The 21,585-nt window shown below is 44.9% G+C and overlaps 1 protein-coding gene across 12 annotated transcripts in view; it reads left to right on the top strand.

Annotated features, from left to right (window-relative positions):
* NRXN3 (neurexin 3) overlaps nt 1-21,585 on the top strand; it is a 1,447,961-nt gene that overhangs the window by 76,153 nt on the left and 1,350,223 nt on the right. Inside the window, exon 2 of one of the 12 annotated variants that reach the window (XM_057318694.1) lies at nt 15,382-15,415. The exons of the other annotated variants lie outside the window; for them this stretch is intronic. Coding sequence (XP_057174677.1) covers nt 15,382-15,415 — 34 coding nt within the window. The remainder of the gene's footprint in view (nt 1-15,381; nt 15,416-21,585) is intronic. 12 annotated transcript variants of the gene reach the window in all.

Below are 21,585 nucleotides of genomic sequence, written 5' to 3'. Positions count from 1 at the left end.
GGCTGTGAAGCTTGGGGAAGTCACAGTATACCCAGAGGGAGTTAGGACCCTGCCTGGCCTGCCCCTGGTCTGTTGGGAGATCAAGTGAAAACCATTTATAAACTGTAAAGTACACTGTGAATGGAAAGGAGGGTTGTTACTATAAATGGCATCCTCACCGAGTCCTCCCAAAGCCGCACTGTGGCAGGGATGGATGGGTGGATAGGTCTGTTGTTGGCAGGAGGGAAGAGGCCAGACTGGAAGGAGCCTGTGGTCAGACCCTGCAGGCCCTGAAGTAATGCTGTGTCTGTGCAAATGTTCTCAGGTCAGGACAGTGTTCTCCAGGCCTGGCGAAGGTGTGCGGGTCCTGACCTTGCCTGTGACAGCTGCAAGTGGGAGGCCAGTCCTAGGATGCTAAAAGGTCCCCATCACCATGGTTACTGTACAAGGACGCCAGGGGTGTCAGTTTGGGCATTGGAATTAGCAGAAGACCTGGGTTGTGGTCCCAGCTCCGTACTTAGCAACTATGAACAGTTTCTAGAAATGTAGCATTGCTGTATCAAGTGCCAGAGACGGAGTACTTTATTGCCATGATCTTACCTCCATCTGCAGCACCATGAACTGGGCACTGCTGTTCTTCTATTGCAGACAAGCAGACAGGTTCAGGGATGTTGGCAGACTAGCTCATGGTAACTAACTATGAGAAACAGGAGCTGGGTTGGGACTCAGGCCTCTCTGCCAATCCTGAGCTCTTAACCACTCTACTCTGTTGCCTTCAACCTCTCAGAAGCTCAGTTTTCTCGTCTGTGCCCTGGGGATAATGATATCCTCCCTGCTCACCACATGGGGTGTGACGATCTAGTGAGAGAAAGAATGAGTATGGAAGGACTGTGTACATGGCAAAGTGTATCTGGTGCATGCCAACATTCACTGAGGACCTACTGCCTGCTCGACGCTGGGGTCGGTGCTGGGATACGGGGATGGGGGTGGTGGGATAGGAGAGCTGAGGCACCTGCTCGCACGGAGGTACACCCTCGTCATAATCCATTAACACGGCTGTCAGAAAGTGGGAAGGGAAGGAAGAAAATATAGCAATCTAAGAACAGTTGTGTTTTCACAAGGGAAGAAGTCGTGTTAATGGGCAGCCATTGCCTTTCAATCCACCTTCATTCCCAAGTATAAATAACAAAACCAAATTAAGAGATTAGGCAATGTTGAAAATTTACCACATCAGTGAAACAGAGAAAAGCAAAGAGAGGGCATTTATAAAAGAACAAATCATGTCAGGACATTTTGATCAGTATAAAAAAGCAAATCACAGTTGCAGAAGGTGAGAACTAGGCAGTGGCTGTAATATATCTAGATTTTAGTAAAATCACTTGAAGGAGAAATGGCCTGAAATCTTGCCGGAAAAATTAATTCAAATTGGCCAGGGTGGAAACCGTGCCACTCAGAGTGAGAACTGGCTGGGAGATGGGGGCGAAGGGTGTGATGACAAATGACCGTAGCTCTTGGGGTGTGACGGGGTCAGGTGAGAAGACCCAATTTAGCCATCATCACTTAATGATCTGGGAAGAATGACTAGGCTCCTGGTAATGACGTTCATACGTGAGGCTAAATTGGGAGGTGTCACTGTGATGGCTCGTGGATGGAAACACAGAAGAAGAAGATGGCAGTCAAGGTCGGGAGGCCATGGCTATGCAGGCAGGAACAATGGGGGAAGGTGTAGGCAAGGACAAACAGAATTTCCTTGAGCACAACCTGCAGACATTAAAAATATGTATATCTCGAGTAGTATCAGAACAAGAGTGAAAGAGGGAGGTCCTGGACTGTGCAAGGATTTATCCTTCCATGATTTGAGCTGAATGTAGAAGAATGGCCAGGAGGTATGTTTTGGGCAACAGAAAGACACCTGAGCCATGGTAGGTATTTTAACGTCCATGGTCCTGTCAGATTGAGTCCCAGCCTTCCTCTTTAATGTGATAGTCTTAGAGGCAGAACTACTTTGACTTTCAGAGTGTCCTTGCCCTAATCGAGAGCAGGGGCTCTCATGACATATTGTGCACATTTGTATCCTGACTCTATCATTTAATCCGTAAAATGGGAAAATAACAGTACTTAGTGAGGGGTTTTATATGGATTAGATAAATTGAATGGGTGGACCTTATGCCTGGTATGTAGTAAGTGTTTGATAAATATTACTTATTATTATCATCATTATTTTCAGCAGCAGCAGCAGCATTGCCCTGTGTGCATGGTTTATACCCGTAGTGGAAAATACCAACTTAAAATATATAATGGTCTGTCTGGTTAAAGGAGGAGAAGACACATCCGGAGAACACAGTCTGAAAACTACTGACAGAGTGAAAGGAGCAGAGATTCTTTCCCAAGCTCTGCTCTCTTATAGGTGGCTTGAAAGGAGTCATTTTGCCTCTTTGCTCCTGTTTTCACATCTATAAACATGTAGGGCTAACCCTGAGGTCTTTCTAGTTCAAAAACTTTATGAATCTCTCAAAAAATACCAAATGAGTTGGGCTTTGTATTATTCAAGTTATCAGCTTTGGAGCATATCTACTAGCACATAGCACCCTACGGACCTATTCTCTCCAGCAGGGCCACCCATGGGTGAGCTGACAGGCTCATACACTCTTAGCACCCAAACTCCCCTTAGTCCTGAACAAACCAGGATGGTTGGTCAGCCCACCTATGGGATCATCAAGACTGTGGGAGTGCTGTGTGGGAGTCCAAATACACATCTGCAAGAACTGAGTAGTTCTATTGAGCTCATGGGAACCATCTTTAGGAAGCCATCCAACGTTTTTCATGGGGAGGTTATCTTGGTCAGCATGGGCTGCTATCATCAAATACCATAGACTAGATGGCTTAAACAATAGAAATGTATTTCTCACAATCTGGACGCTAGGAAGTCCAAGATGAAGGTACAGTTCAATTTGGTTCCTGGTGAGTACTCGCTTCCTCGTTTGTACATGGCTGCCTTCTTGCTGTGCGCTCACATGGTGGAGAGAGAGATCATACCTCTTGTCTCTTAGAAGGGCACTAATCCCACCATGAAGTTTCCACTCTCATGACCTCAAAGGTCCCACCTCCAAATGCATGCACACTGGGGGTTAAGGCTTTAATGTATGATTTTGGGGTTGTCACAAACATTCAGTCCGTAGCAGCAGTGGGCTGATCAAAATCGTGTAATAGGGGGAAGTATTGCAGTGGAGGTGCCAAAGGGCTTCTGTGACCGTTCCTCATATCTACATTGACTCGGTCTCAATGCTTTTTTTCACTCAGGATTCTTCTTGGCTACTTCCAGCCTTGACATATATGCTGAGAGGAGAATAGTAAGTCTTAGAAAGGCTCCACTTCACAGACTCAATAAATGTGAGGCTCCTCTGTGGAAAGAGTGAACTGAAACGAAGAGTTGGTCTTGTTTTCCAGAACTCTAGCTGGAATAACATATTCACTTTCGGATTCTTCAAGGACCAGAAAGGTTACAGATTGAAGGGCGCTGTGAGGGCGTCATCCACGTGATTGACAAGCTAGAGGAAGTAATTGATAAGAAGGAATAAAAGAACAAAAGACCATGCGTCAGGCAGGTGCACGTGTGCGCACGCAGGGCAAGAGACGGTAACTAGGACACCCAAGAGGAGAGAGTGGGATGAGGCAAGGCACCCAAAGGGGAATGTGGATGAGGATAAAACTGCTTTAAAGCTACACATATAATTCAGCAAATAATTATTTCACATCTACTTACTCTGTGTTATGATCTGTTCGAGGTGTGGGGGGGCACACAAAGGTGATTATCATCCTGTGTTTGTTCTAGTAGAGGAGATGGGCAGTATGTGTAGTAATGAAGAACGTGGGTTTATTTACGAGCCATGTTGCCTTGGGCAAGTTACCGAGTTACCTGTAGGATGGGCATATGTTGGTGGGCTTGGAGAATGTCGAGGGAGGACGCCAGTAAGGTTGGAGCCAAATGAGTGAGAGGAGGATTTGAGGAGATGATCCCAGAGAGGGAGCAGGGTGTATCAGTCAGAGTTTGATCAAAGAAGCAGAACAGCGAGGAGATGGAGATGATATAGTGTATGGATTCATTATAGGGATTTGGCCCGTCACAGGTCCAGCATTGCTGCACGCCAGTGAGGTGAATTGGCAGATCAGTGCCAGGTATATGGGCTGCAGGATGGGTTCTGCTTTTCTTCCAGCCTGCGTCTCCCAGGAGTCTCCCTTGAAGCCCACCCTGAGTGGAACCATCTGAGAAAGGGAATTCTAGGAAACCTAGTTCAGCCTAGCCCAGCTCATACATGGCAAAGCCACCACATGGGATGGGTGGGTGAGGGTTCCTAGGAAGTCTAGAAAAAAGTCCTCATGAGACTTTCTTGACTGTTCACCCAATAGACAATGATTCTTCCATGGAAGCACTTTCTCAGAGGGAGGTGCCTTTGGTTTTCCAGCACTTACCCAAGTGCCCAGATGGTAACTGATGAGAAAGGAGATTTGATTCATGTTCCTTGGGTAGAAGGCTCTAGTGGCATCAATCATCATTAGCTACGGCATCATATTCAGCTCTTTGATGCAATAGAATTTGATTGACGTAATTATTCCACGTAATGGAAATAAAAAATTAAACAAGCTTGGCTCTGGGGAATTGCAAAAAAAAAGCTAATGCAAGTGCGGGGACAGCTATCCAGCTATATTTGATCATTCGTTTGTTGAGTCATTCATTCCGCAAAGATTTGTGCTCAGCACAGTCACATTACTAGGCTAAGTAAAGAGGTGATGTATACATTCTGAAGCACTGATTGAACTTTCAGTGTCCTAAATACTAGGCATGCAGAGATGGACCTTGATATCAAGAATTTTCCAGATATGTAATTTTAATCCAGTGAAATTAGAAGTAAGCACTGGGATGGAGCTACCACCAGCAGGAAGTGTGTAATTCTCTCTGGGCAAAAAAGAAAGGCTTTGAGAAAGCATACTTGTTAACCCGCCCATGAGATGGTGTCTGGTTGAGGAGCTGAAAGGTCCGTGAGGCAAGCTACTATCTTCTAACCGCAAACATAAGCTACAGAGCGAGTGCAGCGGGCAGGTGGCGTGGGGAGAGGATTCCACCACATGGCCCCGGTCCCAGCATCGAAAGCCAGAGATCTTTCTAGGCTTATCCCAGAACAGCTTCTACAAACTTGTCTTTTCACAGGAAATATCCTACTCAGAAATGGTATGTGTGGTGGGGACCTAGTCTCCTGTAGTCTTTGCCTTTGTCTGCAGCATGTTAAAATAAGAGAGCTCCTGATTCAGAGGAGTTACAAAAATAATATAGTAATTACAAAGTTCACTTTCGTGACTCACTTTGCTCTAAATCACGGCACTCTACAGGGGGCTCTTCTTGGAGTTAAAATCCCACTTGCTGTTTGTATTTTGAAGGTATCAATGGATCCAGAATTTTGAGGTTGAATCATTTGGCAGCATGGAGTCTGGCAGAGGGGCTGGGTGCCAGGATGATGAATTTTCAGTGTTTGTATATGTCTCTTTAAAATAAAGTAGGGAATAAATTGGCCGATTTGTCATGATTACATCATGTGCACTGCTTGATCACAGAGTACCTTGTTTTGGATTTGTATTTATTTTTCTCCCTCCCGCTCCTATCTAATTGCCCTCTCCAGAATGGAGGCTTCCACTGCCTTTTGGCTTCATTAACGGCTTTCATTTTCATTAAGAGCTTTGCGCTAATGGACTGTTATAAAATGCACAGTTGTTTCTTGCAGTCACCGCCAAATGACTCTTATCCTACTGACAGTTTTGTGCATTAGGCCAAAAAGAAGCGGGGGTGGGGGAGGGGGGAGAGCCAGTGGGAACGAATGAGAAGTATCCAAACAGAAGATCTATCTACGTCTATCCTTGAAGTTCTTCAGGGAAGCTGGGATAGGCACCTAGAATTCTGAGTGTTTTCTACCCTCTCTGTTTTAAATGCCTCTTGGTTGGCAAAATGGAGGGAAGGAAGAGAATAGGGAGCTCATTTTTTCTCATAATCTTTTGGAATTCAAAGTTTGTTGGGAATAAACCTTGCAGAGACCTCACAAGACAGAACACTGATTATAAGATTTCATCAGCCTTGCTCTGAATATGCACATGTTGGTTATTGTTGTTATGAACATGAAAACAATGGATGCTCATTGGGCTACACTTGATGTGCTGTCCACCATATGCAGTGGAAAGCCCCATATTGATGAATGGTTGCAGAATTTGATTTCTTTATAAAGTAGGCTGGTCTCTGTACTTTTAGTATCACAGCTATGGGATACTCCTTTGTGATATTCCTAGTATCACACTTTATGAGAATTAGACTCTAGATTCCCACCCCCATCCTCCTTTCTGTTCTCTCTTTCTGATCCTTCCTTCCCCAAAACACTGAGAAGTTTCTCCTTCTTGTTTCACCTAGAATGAACCCACCCAATTTCTGGTGGCCTTGGTAAACTCTTCAAGCCCTTCCCCAAACAAATTTCAATCTCTCAGACAATGTAAGGTGAACAAAATTTTCTCTATCATATTACATTAGTCTCAGGGATGGTCTAAAACTCAGGTTTTTACTTTTCAAATCTCTGTCTTTTCTGCAGAATAATTTATCTGCTTTAAATAAGATATTCTGTGTAAGTAAAGCCATCATTAGGTAATGATATACCTGTGTTTTGTTTTAATTTGTCACATCTGTTACACTTCAAAGGAAGGAGCAAAGATCAGGTACATTTTAATGGACTGATACCTAGAATCAAGGCTTAAAGTCTTTATATTAACTAATTACTAAAATCTTCACAATTCGATTTTTAAATATGTACTTAATATAGATGTTAGTATTCTAATTAATATCTTTGCAAATGGAATGATAACATGTAAAATTTGCTAGCAGTTCTTTCTTCCTCACTAAGTACGTACCCATTTCCCCTTATTAAATAAAAGATATTGGTAAATTTCCTAACATTCCTCAGTTTTATGTTCTCATATATTTTAAACATTGGAGCCAGCATCTGTTTGCTTTTGTGTTTGAGCATGCAAATTCTAACAGGTCAGGGCTCTGGCTCTTATATTTTATGCAGGGTATTTGGCTTGTCACGAGCCTATAATGTCAAAGAATAACCACAAGGATTTATAAAGCCCGGTTTGAGAAAGGTCACCAAAATGTATAAGTTGACTTCGAGAATGGATACTGTAGACTTGAAATGAGGATGATTAAATCTTAAACCTTCACTAAAGTTTGGAAAACTCTGGCTGGATTTGTGATTTAAACACCCTTGATGACCAGCCTCCTTTCCCCATCATGTCCTTACTTATTTCCCAGTTCAGCTACTGAGTACCATCTTTGAAAGTACTGTACTCAAAAAAAAAAAAAAAAAAAAAAAAGGAACACAGATTTGACCTTGCTAGTGTTTAAAACATGTATAATGGAATGCAAGAAAGATACACAAGACAAAAAGAAATTTGAAAATGTTCTAAGATCCCAAGATGCAAAGCATCGTAGGGGTAGAAAGAGCGGGTTACATGTGGTACCCTCAATCTCAGCTCCAAGAAGGCAGAGGGTTTGCTGTCTTTGAAGAGCTTTATTCCCAGAAAGGACCAATTAAAGTTAAATGCAGTCCAGAAATTGTGTTCAAAGGCTACTTCCTAGAACAGGCAGTGCCGAGTTCCAGCATTTGTGGACAGAGGAAGTGCTGTTCACTTCAAGGGAAATCGCCGCAGAGTGGAAGGCACCTGAAGGGTGATGATGGGCCAGCTGGAGCCGGGAGCGTGCGCTGAGGATGAGCTCTTACTGTATGATGTATCTGAACGCGAGTGCTTGATTACACCACGTGATCATAATGTTATCTTGAGATCCAGAATTTCGCTCTGCTGCCCATCCGTCGCATTACTACAGGCTGCCTTAAAACAAGGCTGGCTTTGATGCCAGCCAGGCTGCATCAGTGGAAAACCATGAAACAGCGGAGTGTTAGCTCTGCAGTTCGATGTTGAGAAATGACCACGAACGTTGGAGTTCAGCTGACCTGAAGTCAGAGTCCCAACTCCATCCTTACCAGCTGTGTGACTAGCTAAGTCATCAACCTCTCTGAGCCTTAGATTCCTCTTCTAGAATGAGGAACTCACCACTGTGTTTTAGAAGTAAATGAGTTAGTATATATAAAGCAGGTAGCAGAACACCTGACACAAGGTAGGCCCTCAATAGGTGTTTTGTTTTTTCTTAATTTCCCTTCCATTCCCTTCCTTCTTCATCACTTTTCCTCTCTGCCTCAGGCTCCTGTTCTTTGTTGCTTTTCCTCAGAGCTGTGTTCTACTACTCTTTCCATGGAGCTGGCTGACAAAGGCTTTAAGTATCATGTAACCCAAGCATAATACTTATAACCTTTTAGGGGCAACACTAGAGGATTGCAAACTTATTGTAAATTAAAGGAATGAATCTCTAATGGTGAAATTTCTGTTTCCTGGCTTGCTGGTATGGGAGTCAGTTTTGTCTAGGGCCAGTCCCCTCCTGGTATCACAAGGTACAAATTTCTGAACATTTTTACCCTTTTCTTCAATGTGGCCTTCATCTCCCTGCTTGTAAAGCCAACTTGGCTATGAAATGGAGGGCTTCCAGGATTGCTTTACTCAGAAGAAAGAATAACTTCCAGTGTCCATGCCAGTGGCTTGTGTGCCAGTGAGATGGTGTACAACTTCATTAGTAGGTTTACTGTGCTGGGCCTTTCCAGAGATTGTGCTTCTTGATTTGGTCCCTGGATAAATTTGCAAGTGCTAATCTAGTTGTTTGCTGGAGAGCATCCAAACCTAAAGCAGGACTATTTTCCCTTGGATTGTTAGGCATTAGATTGGCAGGGTCTTGGACTCTGGTAAGTTCTGCATTCCTGGAGGGAGGCTGGTCATTCAGCTAGCTGTGGGGGGATGCATTATTGGGGAGCATGGTGGGGAGTGCCTACTATGTTCCAGGAACTATTCTAGGCATTAGGGATGTGCCATGGAATGAGACCAATGAAAACATTCCTGCTCACTGTGGGTCTTACATTCTAAGGGGGAGGGGAGGCATGAAGCATCAGTAAAAGGTAGATTAGGAGTGTGGGTGAGGAATGGACCATTTTTATATAAGGTGGTTAGAGAGACCTCACCGAGATTGTGATGTTTGAATGATACACGGGGGTGAACATTCAGAGCAGGAGTCGGATGGAGAGTGGTCCAGTGGAAGGAATAATTTGGAAAATGTGAAAGCCTTCCTGGCATGTTTAGGAATAGCCAGGAGGCCTACATGCCTGAAACAGAGTAAACAAGAGGGAGAGAAATAGGAGATAGGTCAGGAGGTAGAGGGAGGACATACCTCATAAGTTATTATGAGGACTTCGGCTTTCACTGGGAGAAGAGGGGAGTCAGTGGAAAGTTTTGAACACTTATATTTTCATAGGAGAAAATAGGCTGCCTGTGCTAGGAGGGAAACAAGGGGACCTGTTAAGAGGCTCCCAGGTGAGAGGGAAGGGTGGCTTGGGCCAACGTGGCAGCAGTGGGGAGAATGAGAGTGGGCATATTCTGGGTTTATTGGGAAGGGAAAGCCAAGAGGGTTTGTTGTTGGTTCGGATGAGGGATCAGCAATGACTCTCCGAGGCATTTGTCCTGAACAGCAGGAAGGAGGGTATTGCCCTTGACCGTGATGGGGAGGCTGAAAGCGGAGGCCACTCGGGGGAAAGAGCTGCAGCCTAGTTGAGTCATGTTAAGTCTGAGATGCCCATATTTGGATTTGACACCCAAGGGGAGATGTCAAGGAGGTGGCTGGGTTCGAGGTTGAAGTTTGGAGGAGAAGGTTAGGCTTGAGATATAAATTTGAGAGACATCGGTATGCAGATGGCAATTAAAATCAGACATTTTCCAGAATCACTTCTTTTTAGTGACATTTTCTTGCCTTTGACAGAACTCTGTCTCCTAGAGTAGATTTTGGTGTAGCCTGTAGCCATAGCTAACTTCTACTTTGTTGACCTCTCTGAGGTTTATATCTGGTTGGATTCAGGTATCTTTGGAGTGTAGGGCCTGCTCCCCAAGGAGGATACAAGATGATCCTTCAGGATGTTAGGAAGAACACGTTAGAACCTCTAATTATCTTTGATTTTGTCTTTAAATTTTTCTGTTTGCGTGAGTGTTGCAATATGCTTATTATGTGGTTATAATTTACAAAACAAGTTTACATTTATTTGAAAGTGTTTGTTTAAAAAACTTCTAATGAACAAGGTGGGAGATCGAAGAAGTTTATAGACCAGTGCCTGGATGAAGGAGAAAGGGAGCGTTTATTAATTCAGGGTTTCTAAGGGGAAAGTTAGGATTTAGGGAGTCCTGTTTCTTTGTCCATGTTGGAGTGAGATGGACAGCCAGTGTGCCTATTGTCGAAGAGATCCCTTTGTAAAGGGGACATCCAGATTCCACCAGCACCTGTTGAAGCACGTGCGGGGGCCAGACGGAGCAATGGGCATTTTCACTGATGTTATTCTCCGAGCAAGCCTGAGAGGTTGAACCAGAGAATCACTCCCCGTGAAGGAACAGGAAAGGCGGGAGGTGGCAGTGGGCACCCTCACAGGCCTCCAGAGAGCCCTTACTCAACCAGGGGAGGCGTTCTTCCCCACTCTCCCCTTGAGATGATTGTTTTCTAGACCATCACCCCATGGAGTTCCTAATTTGAAACAACTCAACTTCTTTCTCCAAATTCCTTTTGAGGTTCAGAAAACACTCTTCCGATCTCAAGTCTACACTTGAAATGGCAAAAATAATTGGGCAATGCCAAGTAGTGGGCAATGGCTCCTTTGGGAGGGAAAAAGGCTGTTGCATTTTAAAAATCTCTTTCTCTCTTTTAGGCTTTTATAGGAAAATCTCAAATTCCACCCCTTGTCTGTAGTCCTCAGGCACTTGGTCAGCTCTTTTTTATCATTAGTTACATATTCATATATTGATATCTTATTTCTCAGGCCAGAGTGTAGAGACCTTGAGGGTAAGAACCTGTCCTAAAGCTACTTCAGGCTCCCTTTCTATCACTCTCACTTCCTAGTGCTTTGTACCTGGTGGGTGTTTAGTTGATTTATTTATTGATTATTAATATTGTTAGTTCAGGAGCCTCAACTCATCAGTAAAATAGAACAGGAGCATTAAACAGTTTACAGTAGCCAAAAGGAAGGCAGCCACGGCCTGCTCAATCCCCTCCCCACCCCACCCCCTTGAGTTTGCTAAGTATAAAGGAGAAGTGTTTTCATGAGGCTCTGGGGGTCTACTGAGGTCTCTGGATCATGACAGAAATGATTTCAGAGACCGAAGCCTCTCTCCACCCAAAGCCCTGTCTCCAGCTTCATGAAATCTAAGTCTGGGAACCGGTGGGCCAGGAGCAGGCAAGCAGGTGAGGCTAATGGGCAAGAGTGTGAGTCTAGAGAGAGCATTGCTAAGGTAACCGGAATCCTAATTCTGGAGGTTTTGCCTGGGTTCACAGAAGACTTCCAGCTTTCCATTTTAACAAGGGATTCCACAAAGTAGACTCAGGAGAATGTGCTTTAGAGCGATGGTCTTCAAAATCCAGAGTGCCTCAGAATCACTGGGAGGGCAAGTTAGATTCAGATTTCTGGGCCCCCCTCTCCCAGAGAGTGATTTAATGGTTTGGTGTGAAGGCCCAGGTATCTGCATTTAATATGCTTTTATTTATTTATTTTATATGAATAAATGTGGGTGGTTCTGGAGACCACACTTTAGGGAAATGCTTTCACTTGGAGTTGTGGGTGAGGTTGGGAGTGGGTTCTTCGAATAGGTCTGATTATCTTTAATGTGTTAATTATCGCTTTGCCAATAGTTGCCCTTTCTCCTGTGTCCTTGATCCTTAGTTGACTTTAAATTGTGCCTGATTTCCCAGGCCTGTGTTTGAACTGGTATTTTAGAAGATACAAAGAGACTTAAAAGATATTAATTTTTTTAGTTAAGTGTTTCCTGACCGTGTGTTTTGTTTCAAGCACTGTTCTAGGCACGTGGAGTAAACAGGGGTGAATAGGACCAAGACCTGCTCTTCTGAAGAGTCTATTCTAGAGGCTTCTGGGTCTATATTTATGGTCCCAGAAGGAGTCCCATCTCTGAAGCTCTAAGGCGGTTCCAGGCTTCAAGTAGGCATGTGTGTGCTTGGCACGCGCAGAGGTCTTCTGCACATTTTATAGACGGGGAGCAAAGGAAGAGCCTATAGGGGTTGAGTGACTTATTTGAAGTTACTCTTAGTAATTAGAGGTATAGCAGGCAGGGTGTCCTTTCAGTTCCTGGCTATTGAAACATGTTTGAAGAGTAAGTATTGACATATGATCATCCCAAGGCTCCCTCTTATCTGCCCTACTGTGAGAACACTTTTTGGGGAGATGGCCAGGGGACAGCAACCTGTTATATATGATGCATTACAATGGGACAATGGCTTTCTGCTAGGGTTAAGGCAAGTCATTTAAACTTACATGCCTCCATCTCTCCATGGGCACATTTTAGTGGTGTTTGGGTGATATATATATATGTTTATAGCCCAGGACCTACTCCAATTTTCTAGAATATCTAATTTCCAAGAATTTTCTGGAATGTAAGCTAAGCCCTCATTTTTGTTCAAGTATATTTGGTGTCTTGAGTATCTTGAGACGTGAAGTTGTAGTTTGCTGTAATTTTCATTCTGGGGCTAGGTATCAAATATGCCTTCATAGCAATGGATGTGGGATGGGTAGAGAGCAAAGAACCAAATGAAACAGGGAGATGGTGGGTCCCCTGATTGTACAGAGAGAGAGGTGCGTGATCTCTGTCTTTGACCTTCAGCTCAGGGACACCACCCATTTCCACACCTTCTAAATTCTGGTGTCCTGGAACAAAGCACTGGTCACTTACCCTAGTTATGGATCTTGTCAGGTTGTAAGTATCAATGATAATTAGTAAAGGAGGCAGCGGGGGTTATGAGAGAGGGAAGGTAATGGGGAGAGCAGGGGCAGAGTGAAGGCAAAGCACCTCTGGGGATGATAAAGTAAATGCTGACCTGGGCTTGGGGACAGCTTCCTGCCTCCGTCATCGGGAGGGAGCCAAGCAGTCTTTAATCGACTGGTGGCTCCTTGCCAGTGCATGGGGCCTGCCCTGAGGATGCAAAGGCTATCCAGCCCTGTGTCTTATTACCACTGGAGACTTTTCGAAAGGCTTAAGATCTAAATAATTTTTTTCTCTCTCGAGCATCCTAATTTATTCTACGCTCCTAGAGCCCTGCAGAGGCCATGGTGTGTGGTATTGATATTATTTTCCCAGGAGGTTGGGGTCTTTATTTTTTTAACTTTCTTTGTGTTAAGAGCATTGAGAGTTGGGGCACCTGGGTGGCACAGCGGTTGGGCGTCTGCCTTCGGCTCAGGGCGTGATCCCAGCGTTCTGGGATCGAGTCCCACATCAGGCTCCTCTGCTATGAGCCTGCTTCTTCCTCTCCCACTCCTCATGCTTGTGTTCCCTCTCTCGTTGGCTGTCTCTATCTCTGTCAAATAAATAAATAAAACCTTAAAAAAAAAAAAAGAGCATTGAGAGTTGAGTAGATGAATAAGGAAGGTTTGGGGGCAATAAAGTATGTAGGAAGATGGGCTCACAGTCAAAATTTAAGATCCCGAGGGTCATTTCTGAGCCTGTTTAGGTTTTCGTGGAGCTTGGTGACTTCAGAGTACCCAGTCGGGAGGTGAATGGATGGGTGAATACCTGGGGGCAGATGGAGACTGGGGGTATGTATTGTATATTTCTCTCCTCTCTTTGGCAATTACATTGTTATTGCTAAGAGTGAGCCACACCTCCTGGCCCCAAAGAATAAATCATTCCCAGCAGAGTAAATGTCATCTGTAGACATATTTGTGACTCCTACCAGCTTTGCCCTTTAAGCTACTTCTCTGTAACATTTCCCTTAAAGCTGCACCATCCAATGCAGTGGCCCCTAGCCACATGTGGCTATTTATATTTTAATAAATTAAAATGAAAGAAAATTTAAATTTTAGTTCCCATCTCACTGGTCACCTTTCAAGTGCTTATAGCCACATGCAGCGAGTGGCTAATAGTGCAGACTTATAGAACATTTCCAGCATTGCAGACCTTCCTATTTGATGGAGCTGTCTCAAAGTCCTTGGAGGACTAGAACCCCCGGGACCTCTGTTTGCAGGTGGGGACAGAGGGACCTTCCTTCTCAATGGCCCGGTAGTTGCCACACACTCAGGGCCATCTGATGACCAGCTCAGGAATGGAAATGACAGACTTAGGGCACAGGGTGGCATAGAACTTGCTGGGACTCCAAAAATGGGTAAAATAAGCTAAGAGGAAGAGTGAGGACTAATCCACTTGGAGTGAATTCCGTTCACAAAGAAATAGGAGCAGAATCCAGGCCCAGGAAAGTGCAGTCTCTGGTTGAAATCTTGGACTTCACAACTGAACACTTGAAGGGGCCTTCATGGTGATCTTACTTTCCTTATTTTAGAGATGAGGAAATTCCATTTTTGAGAGGTAGAGTGATATGTGTAAGGCAGTGGAAGAGGTTAGGCTGAGACAGACTTAGAGCTCCTGACTGAATTCCTTGCTTTTTGTGTTGGACGTACTGTCTCTCAAAGAAAAGGCAAGATTATGGCCATGAGTTGCGTTTCTCATTCGGCAAGGACACCTGGCAGGGCAAATAGACTAATTGTCTGGGGGTCTTTGGCCCCACTAAGTTTTCACACCCCAGTTGTAGAAGTTGAAGGATAGTGAGAAATACCATTTTTGAATCTTTACCACATAGTAGGCGCTGTACCCGGTCTTTAAAATATATTGTCACATGGGGGGCACTTGGGTGGCTCAGTCTGTTAAACGTCTGACTCTTGATTTCAGCTCAGGTCATGATCTCAGGGTCATGAGATGGAACCTTGCGTTTCTTTCTCTCTCTCCCTCTGTCGCCCCCCCCCCCCAACATTGTCACGTGAGAAGCAGGTATTTTTCTTGTTCTATCAGATGAAGAAACCAAAGCTCAGAAAAATTCAGAATCTTGCCCAGAGTCTCAAAGCCAGTCAGCAGATGGGCTACAAATTTAGGTCCGTGCTATCCTGAAGCCTGGTCTTTGCCCTCTTCCACAGTACTGTAACCAGCAGACCCAGTCTGTAGTAGCAAGGCAAGGGACCCAGCACCCTGGAGAGGGCGTGCACGTATGGCATTGCCTGTGTCTGAGAATGTGAGTTGAGAAGGGTTTCAGCAGACCCTGAACCGCTCGCTCTTAGACATAGGATTCTTCCAGCCACGTATATAAGGAGGAAAAAAAAATAGCTATGGGGTGGGGTGGACAAATGGGGCTGCCAGTTGCTTTGGAGTCAAGAAGGGGTTGCTTCTTTTAAATTGCTGGTAGAGAGCAGCATCCAGCTGATGCCTGCCCTGCACACATGTGGGCCCTTAGGATGAGTTCCATGGATGCTGAGATCCCACATAAAAGTAAATTTCTTTCTGTAGCCATGTTGGCTCCAGACATTACTGCCAGGGACTTAATGAGGATGCTAAGGGGAAGTTTTGCTGGAGTTTCTGAGGAAGGGAAAAGTAGATGGAGGGCAGTGGGATGGAGAAGTGCCCCCATAGGGAAGTGCGAAGAGAGATTCTAGAATCCTTTTAACCCAGAATCTTCAGTAACTCAGAAGACAGCAGGATGAATTCTGCCAGCAGCTTGAAGTCACAGAGAGGCAGAGGGGGTGAAGAGATGGCAGACAAGAATGCTATTCTCATCCAGTGGTTTGCACTGGTTCCTGGGAGGGAAGCGTGCCTTGGAAATAGGAGCTCACCAAAAGCTTGGTTTGCAGCAGCAGGTCCAAGGGGAAACTAGGAGAAAACCAGCCACCAACTGGCAGACAACAGAATTGCATTCTCTAGGATGGTGTGTGGAGAAAAGAAAGGCCATCTGTCCCAAGAGCACCTGTCCAGTGCTTCTTAGGTCTTTAGGTTTGAGGATGGCTATTTCCATTACCCAATATAGCCTTAGAGGAAGGGACCCTTGGGAGTGAAGTCAAGTGCCTAAGGCAGGACAGTGGAAGTGTATCTGTTATTTATTGCTGTGTAACAAAGCATTGCTTATGGCAACAATTTGTTTTTTTCCGTCATTCTGTGAGTTGACCCGGAAGTTCCGCCCCAAGTACTATTCCTGGGGTCGTTTTATACAGCTGCCTTCATCTGCCAGATAGGTTGGCATAGAAGATCAAGAAAATATCTCTCACATACCTGGGGCCTCTGTTCTCTACCATATGGCCTCTTTTCTTCCAGGGCCTCTCTCTCCAACAGGATAGGCTGGACTTCCTTGTAGCATGGTGGCTGGGTTCCAAGAACATGGAATTGAAAATTATCAGGCTTCTTAAGGGCTAGGCCTGTCACTGGCACAGTATCACTTATGCCACTTCCTGCCTGTCGAAGCAAGTCTCAAGGCAGCCCAGATTCAGGAGGAGGGAAATGGATTATCTGTTGATGGGAGAAGTAGCATGTACACATAAGCATGAGACAAATTATTGGCAGTCATATTTGCGGGCAAATTGCCATAGGAAGTGTGATATCCTGATATAAGAGATCACAGTAAGAAATATATATTTGGTCTTCATCTCCAATTTCTGGCACCTAGAGCTTCTAAAACTCTTGGAATTTCCTGAATAACATAATAAGCTACTTTCATAATAAGCCCTCATATTAAGCCCCTTTCAAGGTACCTGAGTTTATGCTAATGAGATGACTTTTGATGGACCCCTAGGTAGCTTCAAGGGGGGAACCAACCAGTGATTAGAGGGTTGGATCTTTCAGCCCACTCCCTCCCCCTAGCCTTCCCAGGAAAGGGAGGGGGATGGAGACTGAGTTAGTCACCAATGGCCAATGATTTAATACGTCATACCTCTGTAATGGAACCTCCATGAAAACCCTAAAGGACAGGTTCCAAGAGCTCCAAGAGCTCGATAAACACATTGAGGTACTGGGAGGGTGGTGCATCTTTTATACCTTGCCCTATGGATATCATCCATTTGGCTGTTCCTGAGTTGTAGCCTTTATAATAAACCAATATTAGTAATTACAGTGTTTTTCTGAGTCCTGTGAGCTATTCCAGCAAAGTATCAAACTCACAATTTATGGGTTGCAATATTTAGCACATAAAAATCCAGGATATCCTAAAAAAAATACAGGATGTCCTGTGTTTTAAATTTAAATTTGAATTTCAGGTAAGTTTTTTTTTTTTTAATTATAAGTATATCCCATGGAATATTTGATACATACTGATGTTAAAAAAAGCATTTGCTGCTTTTTAGAGATTCAAATTTAACTGGATAGTTTGTATTTTGTCTCATAACTTTACCTGTAGTAATAGTGGCTTTCCAAAGGAGACATTCTCATGGGGCCATGGCTAGGGCCCTGGTAGTGAATTGTTCGGAATCTGTACTCCAAAGCATAAATATTTTGAAAAAGCCCCTTAGATTTGCTTCCCCAACTCTACTATGCACACAAATTACCTGGACATTTGTTAAAAATGCTGATTTTGGTTTAGAAGTTTTGGGGTAGGATCCAAGTTTCTGCCCTTCTAACAGGCTCCCAGGTGACGCATGTGCTGGTCCATGGGCCACACTTTGAATAGCAAGAAGTTTGGTTTGTAAAGGGCCAGAGATAAAATATTTCTGGCTTTGCAGACCACAAGGTCTCTGTGACAACTTCTCAACTATGGCGATGTATCAAGAAAGCAGCCATAGACAAAATATAAACAAGAAGCATCGTTGTGTTCCAGTCACATTTTTACAAAAATAAATGGTGGACAAGATTTGGCTTACCCCAGGCTGTAAGTTGCTGACCCCTGGGCGTGATGATTCTGATGTGCTTCTTTCTCTAACGAGAATCCCTGGTGCAAGGAAGGGAGGACTTGTATCCCTTGTAGAAGTCTGTGATTCCAGGGGCTCAGAAATGTCCAAAATACCCCACCCTCAAGGACAGATCTCCCTTTGCTTGTAATTCAACTCTTCAGTTAATATTTGGTTCTCTATTGAAATGCAAATTCCCTAAACTAGGAGTCCTTTTATGCTCACAAACAGCCTTTACAACCCAGAATAAATGTATTTAGGAATTCCTCTTGATGGGGAATGGAAGAGGACCCAGGAACAGGAAAGTTGAGGCTGTAGTTCATTTATACTTTGGTCTAGGACAGGACGGGTGATCCTTACCTTGCTTTCCACCTCTAAGGTATGCTTGCCCATGTCCATCATTACACATTCATCTTACTGTCGAGTACGCAGGTGTGTGAAAGAGAGGTTTGCTCCATCAACTGTCCTGTTTGCCTGAGTCAGAGAGATTGCCTGGGATGTGGAAATTTCTGGGCAGTTCTGGGCAAACCAGGATTGAGAAAAGGAGGGAGATAATGAGCTCTCAGATGACCCATTCCCACAATACTGATTTGGTGACAATAGACATAGCTCCACTGAGCTGAAAGGCAGTTAGAAGAGTCTCAAAGGAATATCCATTTTGTTTTACTTGAACTTGAGATAGAAGGCATTGCTACAGGTGACACAGACATAGACTCCTGACTTCTGTACAGGTTGGGGAATGCTTCTCAGGGCCTCGTTTCATGGCACTCTGCACAATTATGTACTCACTTGGCACTTGCTGATGGTGATGGTGGTTTGAATGGCGATAGTAATAATGATTATTATTAACATCTGTGGGGTGCTTCATATATGTCAGGTAAATTATGTGTTTCACATTCATTTTTTTTTTTTTAAAGATTTTATTTATTTATTTGACAGAGACAGAGACAGCCAGCGAGAGAGGGAACACAGCAGGGGGAGTGGGAGAGGAAGAAGCAGGCTCATAGCGGAGGAGCCTGATGTGGGGCTCGATCCCATAACGCCGGGATCACGCCCTGAGCTGAAGGCAGACGCTTAACCGCTGTGCCACCCAGGTGCCCCCACATTCATTTTCTTATTAAACGCTCTCCCAGCAATCCCTGTGAGCCAGGTACTATGATTTTCTCAATTTTATAGGTAATTGTGGTTTAGAGAATTGTATTGACTTGTCCAAAATCACATGGCTAATGTATTGGGGTTCAAACCCTCTAGACCCTTATTATTCATGAGTTCATGGCACCAAAGCCTTTCCCACTATTCTCTCCAGCTTCTAGAAGCCCCCTCCTGGTTCCCTCCCCTGGTATAGTGGGACAATTGTGTCTTTGACAGGATATTTTGCTTCACTGAACCTGTTTCCTTATAGGCATTTTAAAAAGGCGGTTAATAACACTTAGATTGTCCATTTTCTTCCCCATTTCCTCCTCTCCCACTTTTTTTTTTTTTTTTTTGCCACAGCCATAGTGGTCTCATTCTGCAGGACAATTCCCTACCACCAAAAGAAGTTTGGTTCTCAAAGGGTGGCCACTGGACCAGCAGGACCACCTAGAAACTGTTAGAAATGCAAATTCCTGGAGCCCCACTCTAGACCTGTAACAGAAAGTAGGGGTGGGGCCAATAATCGATTGCACAGTACGGTGGGAAGATCACTGGCATAATGAAAAGAACCTGGGTCTCAAGTCAGTAGAACCCCATCGAATGTTGCGTCTGCTGTCTGGGTGATGCGCTCATCAACCCCACCCCATGAACTTTCCGAGCCTGTTTCCTCTCCTCTAATATGGGATGTCCTCATTTCACAGTCCTGTCTTGAGTGAGGCCAAATTAAAGGATGGTAGAAAAATGCCTCTTAAACATCAAAGCATTGTTGTTGCCTGCCCATGGGGTCCCCTTCCTCTTAGCACATGGTCTCCCTTCCTCCTGAGCTGTATACCCTGTAGAAACTGATTTTTGGCTAAGAAAAGGTACAGCAATGTTTTCATAGCAGGTTACTCTATTCAGAGAACTTTCAAATGATTTCATTTAATTCTTATACCAACTCTGTGCGGTAGAATCAGACAGAACCTGAGGTCCAGGGTGTTAATGACTTGCTTGCACTGCCGCAGCAAGTTTACGACAAAATTAAGGCTTAACTTCAGTCTCTTGATTCAAAATCTAGTCCTTCCCACTGGACCACTGGTTAAAATTAGAGACAAAGGACAGGCAGCTGTCAGCATGAAATGGCTTCCCGCCAGCCATTCTCCACCTTGGCCATACCTGGCAATCGGCTGGGAAGGTTTTAAAAGTCCCCAGGGCAATTATTCCAAATCTCTGGGCAGGGGACCCCGGCATCAATATATTGTGAAACTCCCCGGGAGGTTGAATTGCAGTGAAGACTGAGCACACAGCTTTAAACAAGTCTGAGCTTATTAGGCACTGATGCCTGACTGCATGTTAGAATCATCTGAGGAACCCTAAGAAAACACCTGTGCCCCATCCCAGATCCCAGAGTTGGGGTCTCTAGGGTTGGTGGTTACTATTATTTTTTAATTCTGCAGATGATTCCACTATGTGGCTAGGGCTAAGAACTATAGCATTAGGCCATCATTTTTGGCTCCAAGCAGGTTCACTATCCATTATGCTGGATCCCACCCGTATCTCTTTTCAGCACTTCATCACTTGGTGAAGAAGACACATGCTTTGTAGTTCACGGCTTGTCCAGCTTGTGGTTTTGTTATTCACAACCAGAAGCGGCTGGTGGGCAAGGATGGTCCTGGGAACCACACCCAACACGCCCACCTCTGGGCATACTGGCGTCCCTTAAGCAAAGAGTGCCAAGTATACCAATCAGCATTTACCTCCAGCTACAGCAGAGGATTCTCTCCCATGGCAAAGTTCCTTAAATAGGTAGCCTAAGCCAGAGGAAGAGATGCTGACTTGATTAAAATTCCTCTGGGCTCGTCCGCTGACGGACAGCACATGCTCATTAATATAACCGAGCAAGCATCCTCCCTTCGCCCTGCCCATGAGGTACGTACCCAGAAGCCGGGCTGGCACTTGCCTTCAGGATGGTGGAAGCTGCCTCTCGATGTGGCTGCTTTCATTGGAGGTCTTTTGGGGCCCTTGGATCACCGCATCTTCCGAAAGGGGGGCTGAGTCAGCTTTGCTTGGTTCTAAAGGGCACTCTCCACAGAATGGTGGTGCAGGGACCAGAGATGCCCATTGCATCTCTGCTAATAAGCAGTCACCCAAGTCTGGTCCCCTCGGACATCCTGGGGATGCTTGTGACAAACGCAGTTTCCCACAGCCCACCCTGCTCTCAGACTCTCTGGAGTGGCTCTCAGCTGGGAAACGGAATCCTTCTCGAGCTCCCCGGGGCGCTTCTTGTGTCTCGTGAAGCATGACAGCCCCTGCACTAACTTTGGCATGGTTTAGAAAGCCCCAATCCACCAGTTCCCAGGCATAAACAAGTGAGACCCTTGGGCTGTAGGGCATTGGGCTGGGAGGGAATGGCTCAGGTAAGTCACGAGAAAAGGCAACTGTGGTGGTGCCTAGGGAGGGGGGCACAGGAGGGGGCGTCCGGCTCCCTGTGGCCCAGCCTGGGGGCAGCTGTCGTGTTTGCTGCTTAGGTATTCATAGCCAATTGCTTTCATCGTTCCTCACTTTATTAGCTTTTGCCAAGTAGTTCAGCTTTCACTAAGGGCACCCGGGTTTATGGCAGCAATATTTCTCA

Source organism: Ursus arctos, unplaced genomic scaffold, assembly GCF_023065955.2.
Source record: "Ursus arctos isolate Adak ecotype North America unplaced genomic scaffold, UrsArc2.0 scaffold_25, whole genome shotgun sequence".
Classification (NCBI taxonomy): Eukaryota; Metazoa; Chordata; class Mammalia; order Carnivora; family Ursidae; genus Ursus; species Ursus arctos.
Note: the sequence above shows the minus strand (reverse complement) of the source record. Positions and strands in the feature narration are given on the sequence as shown.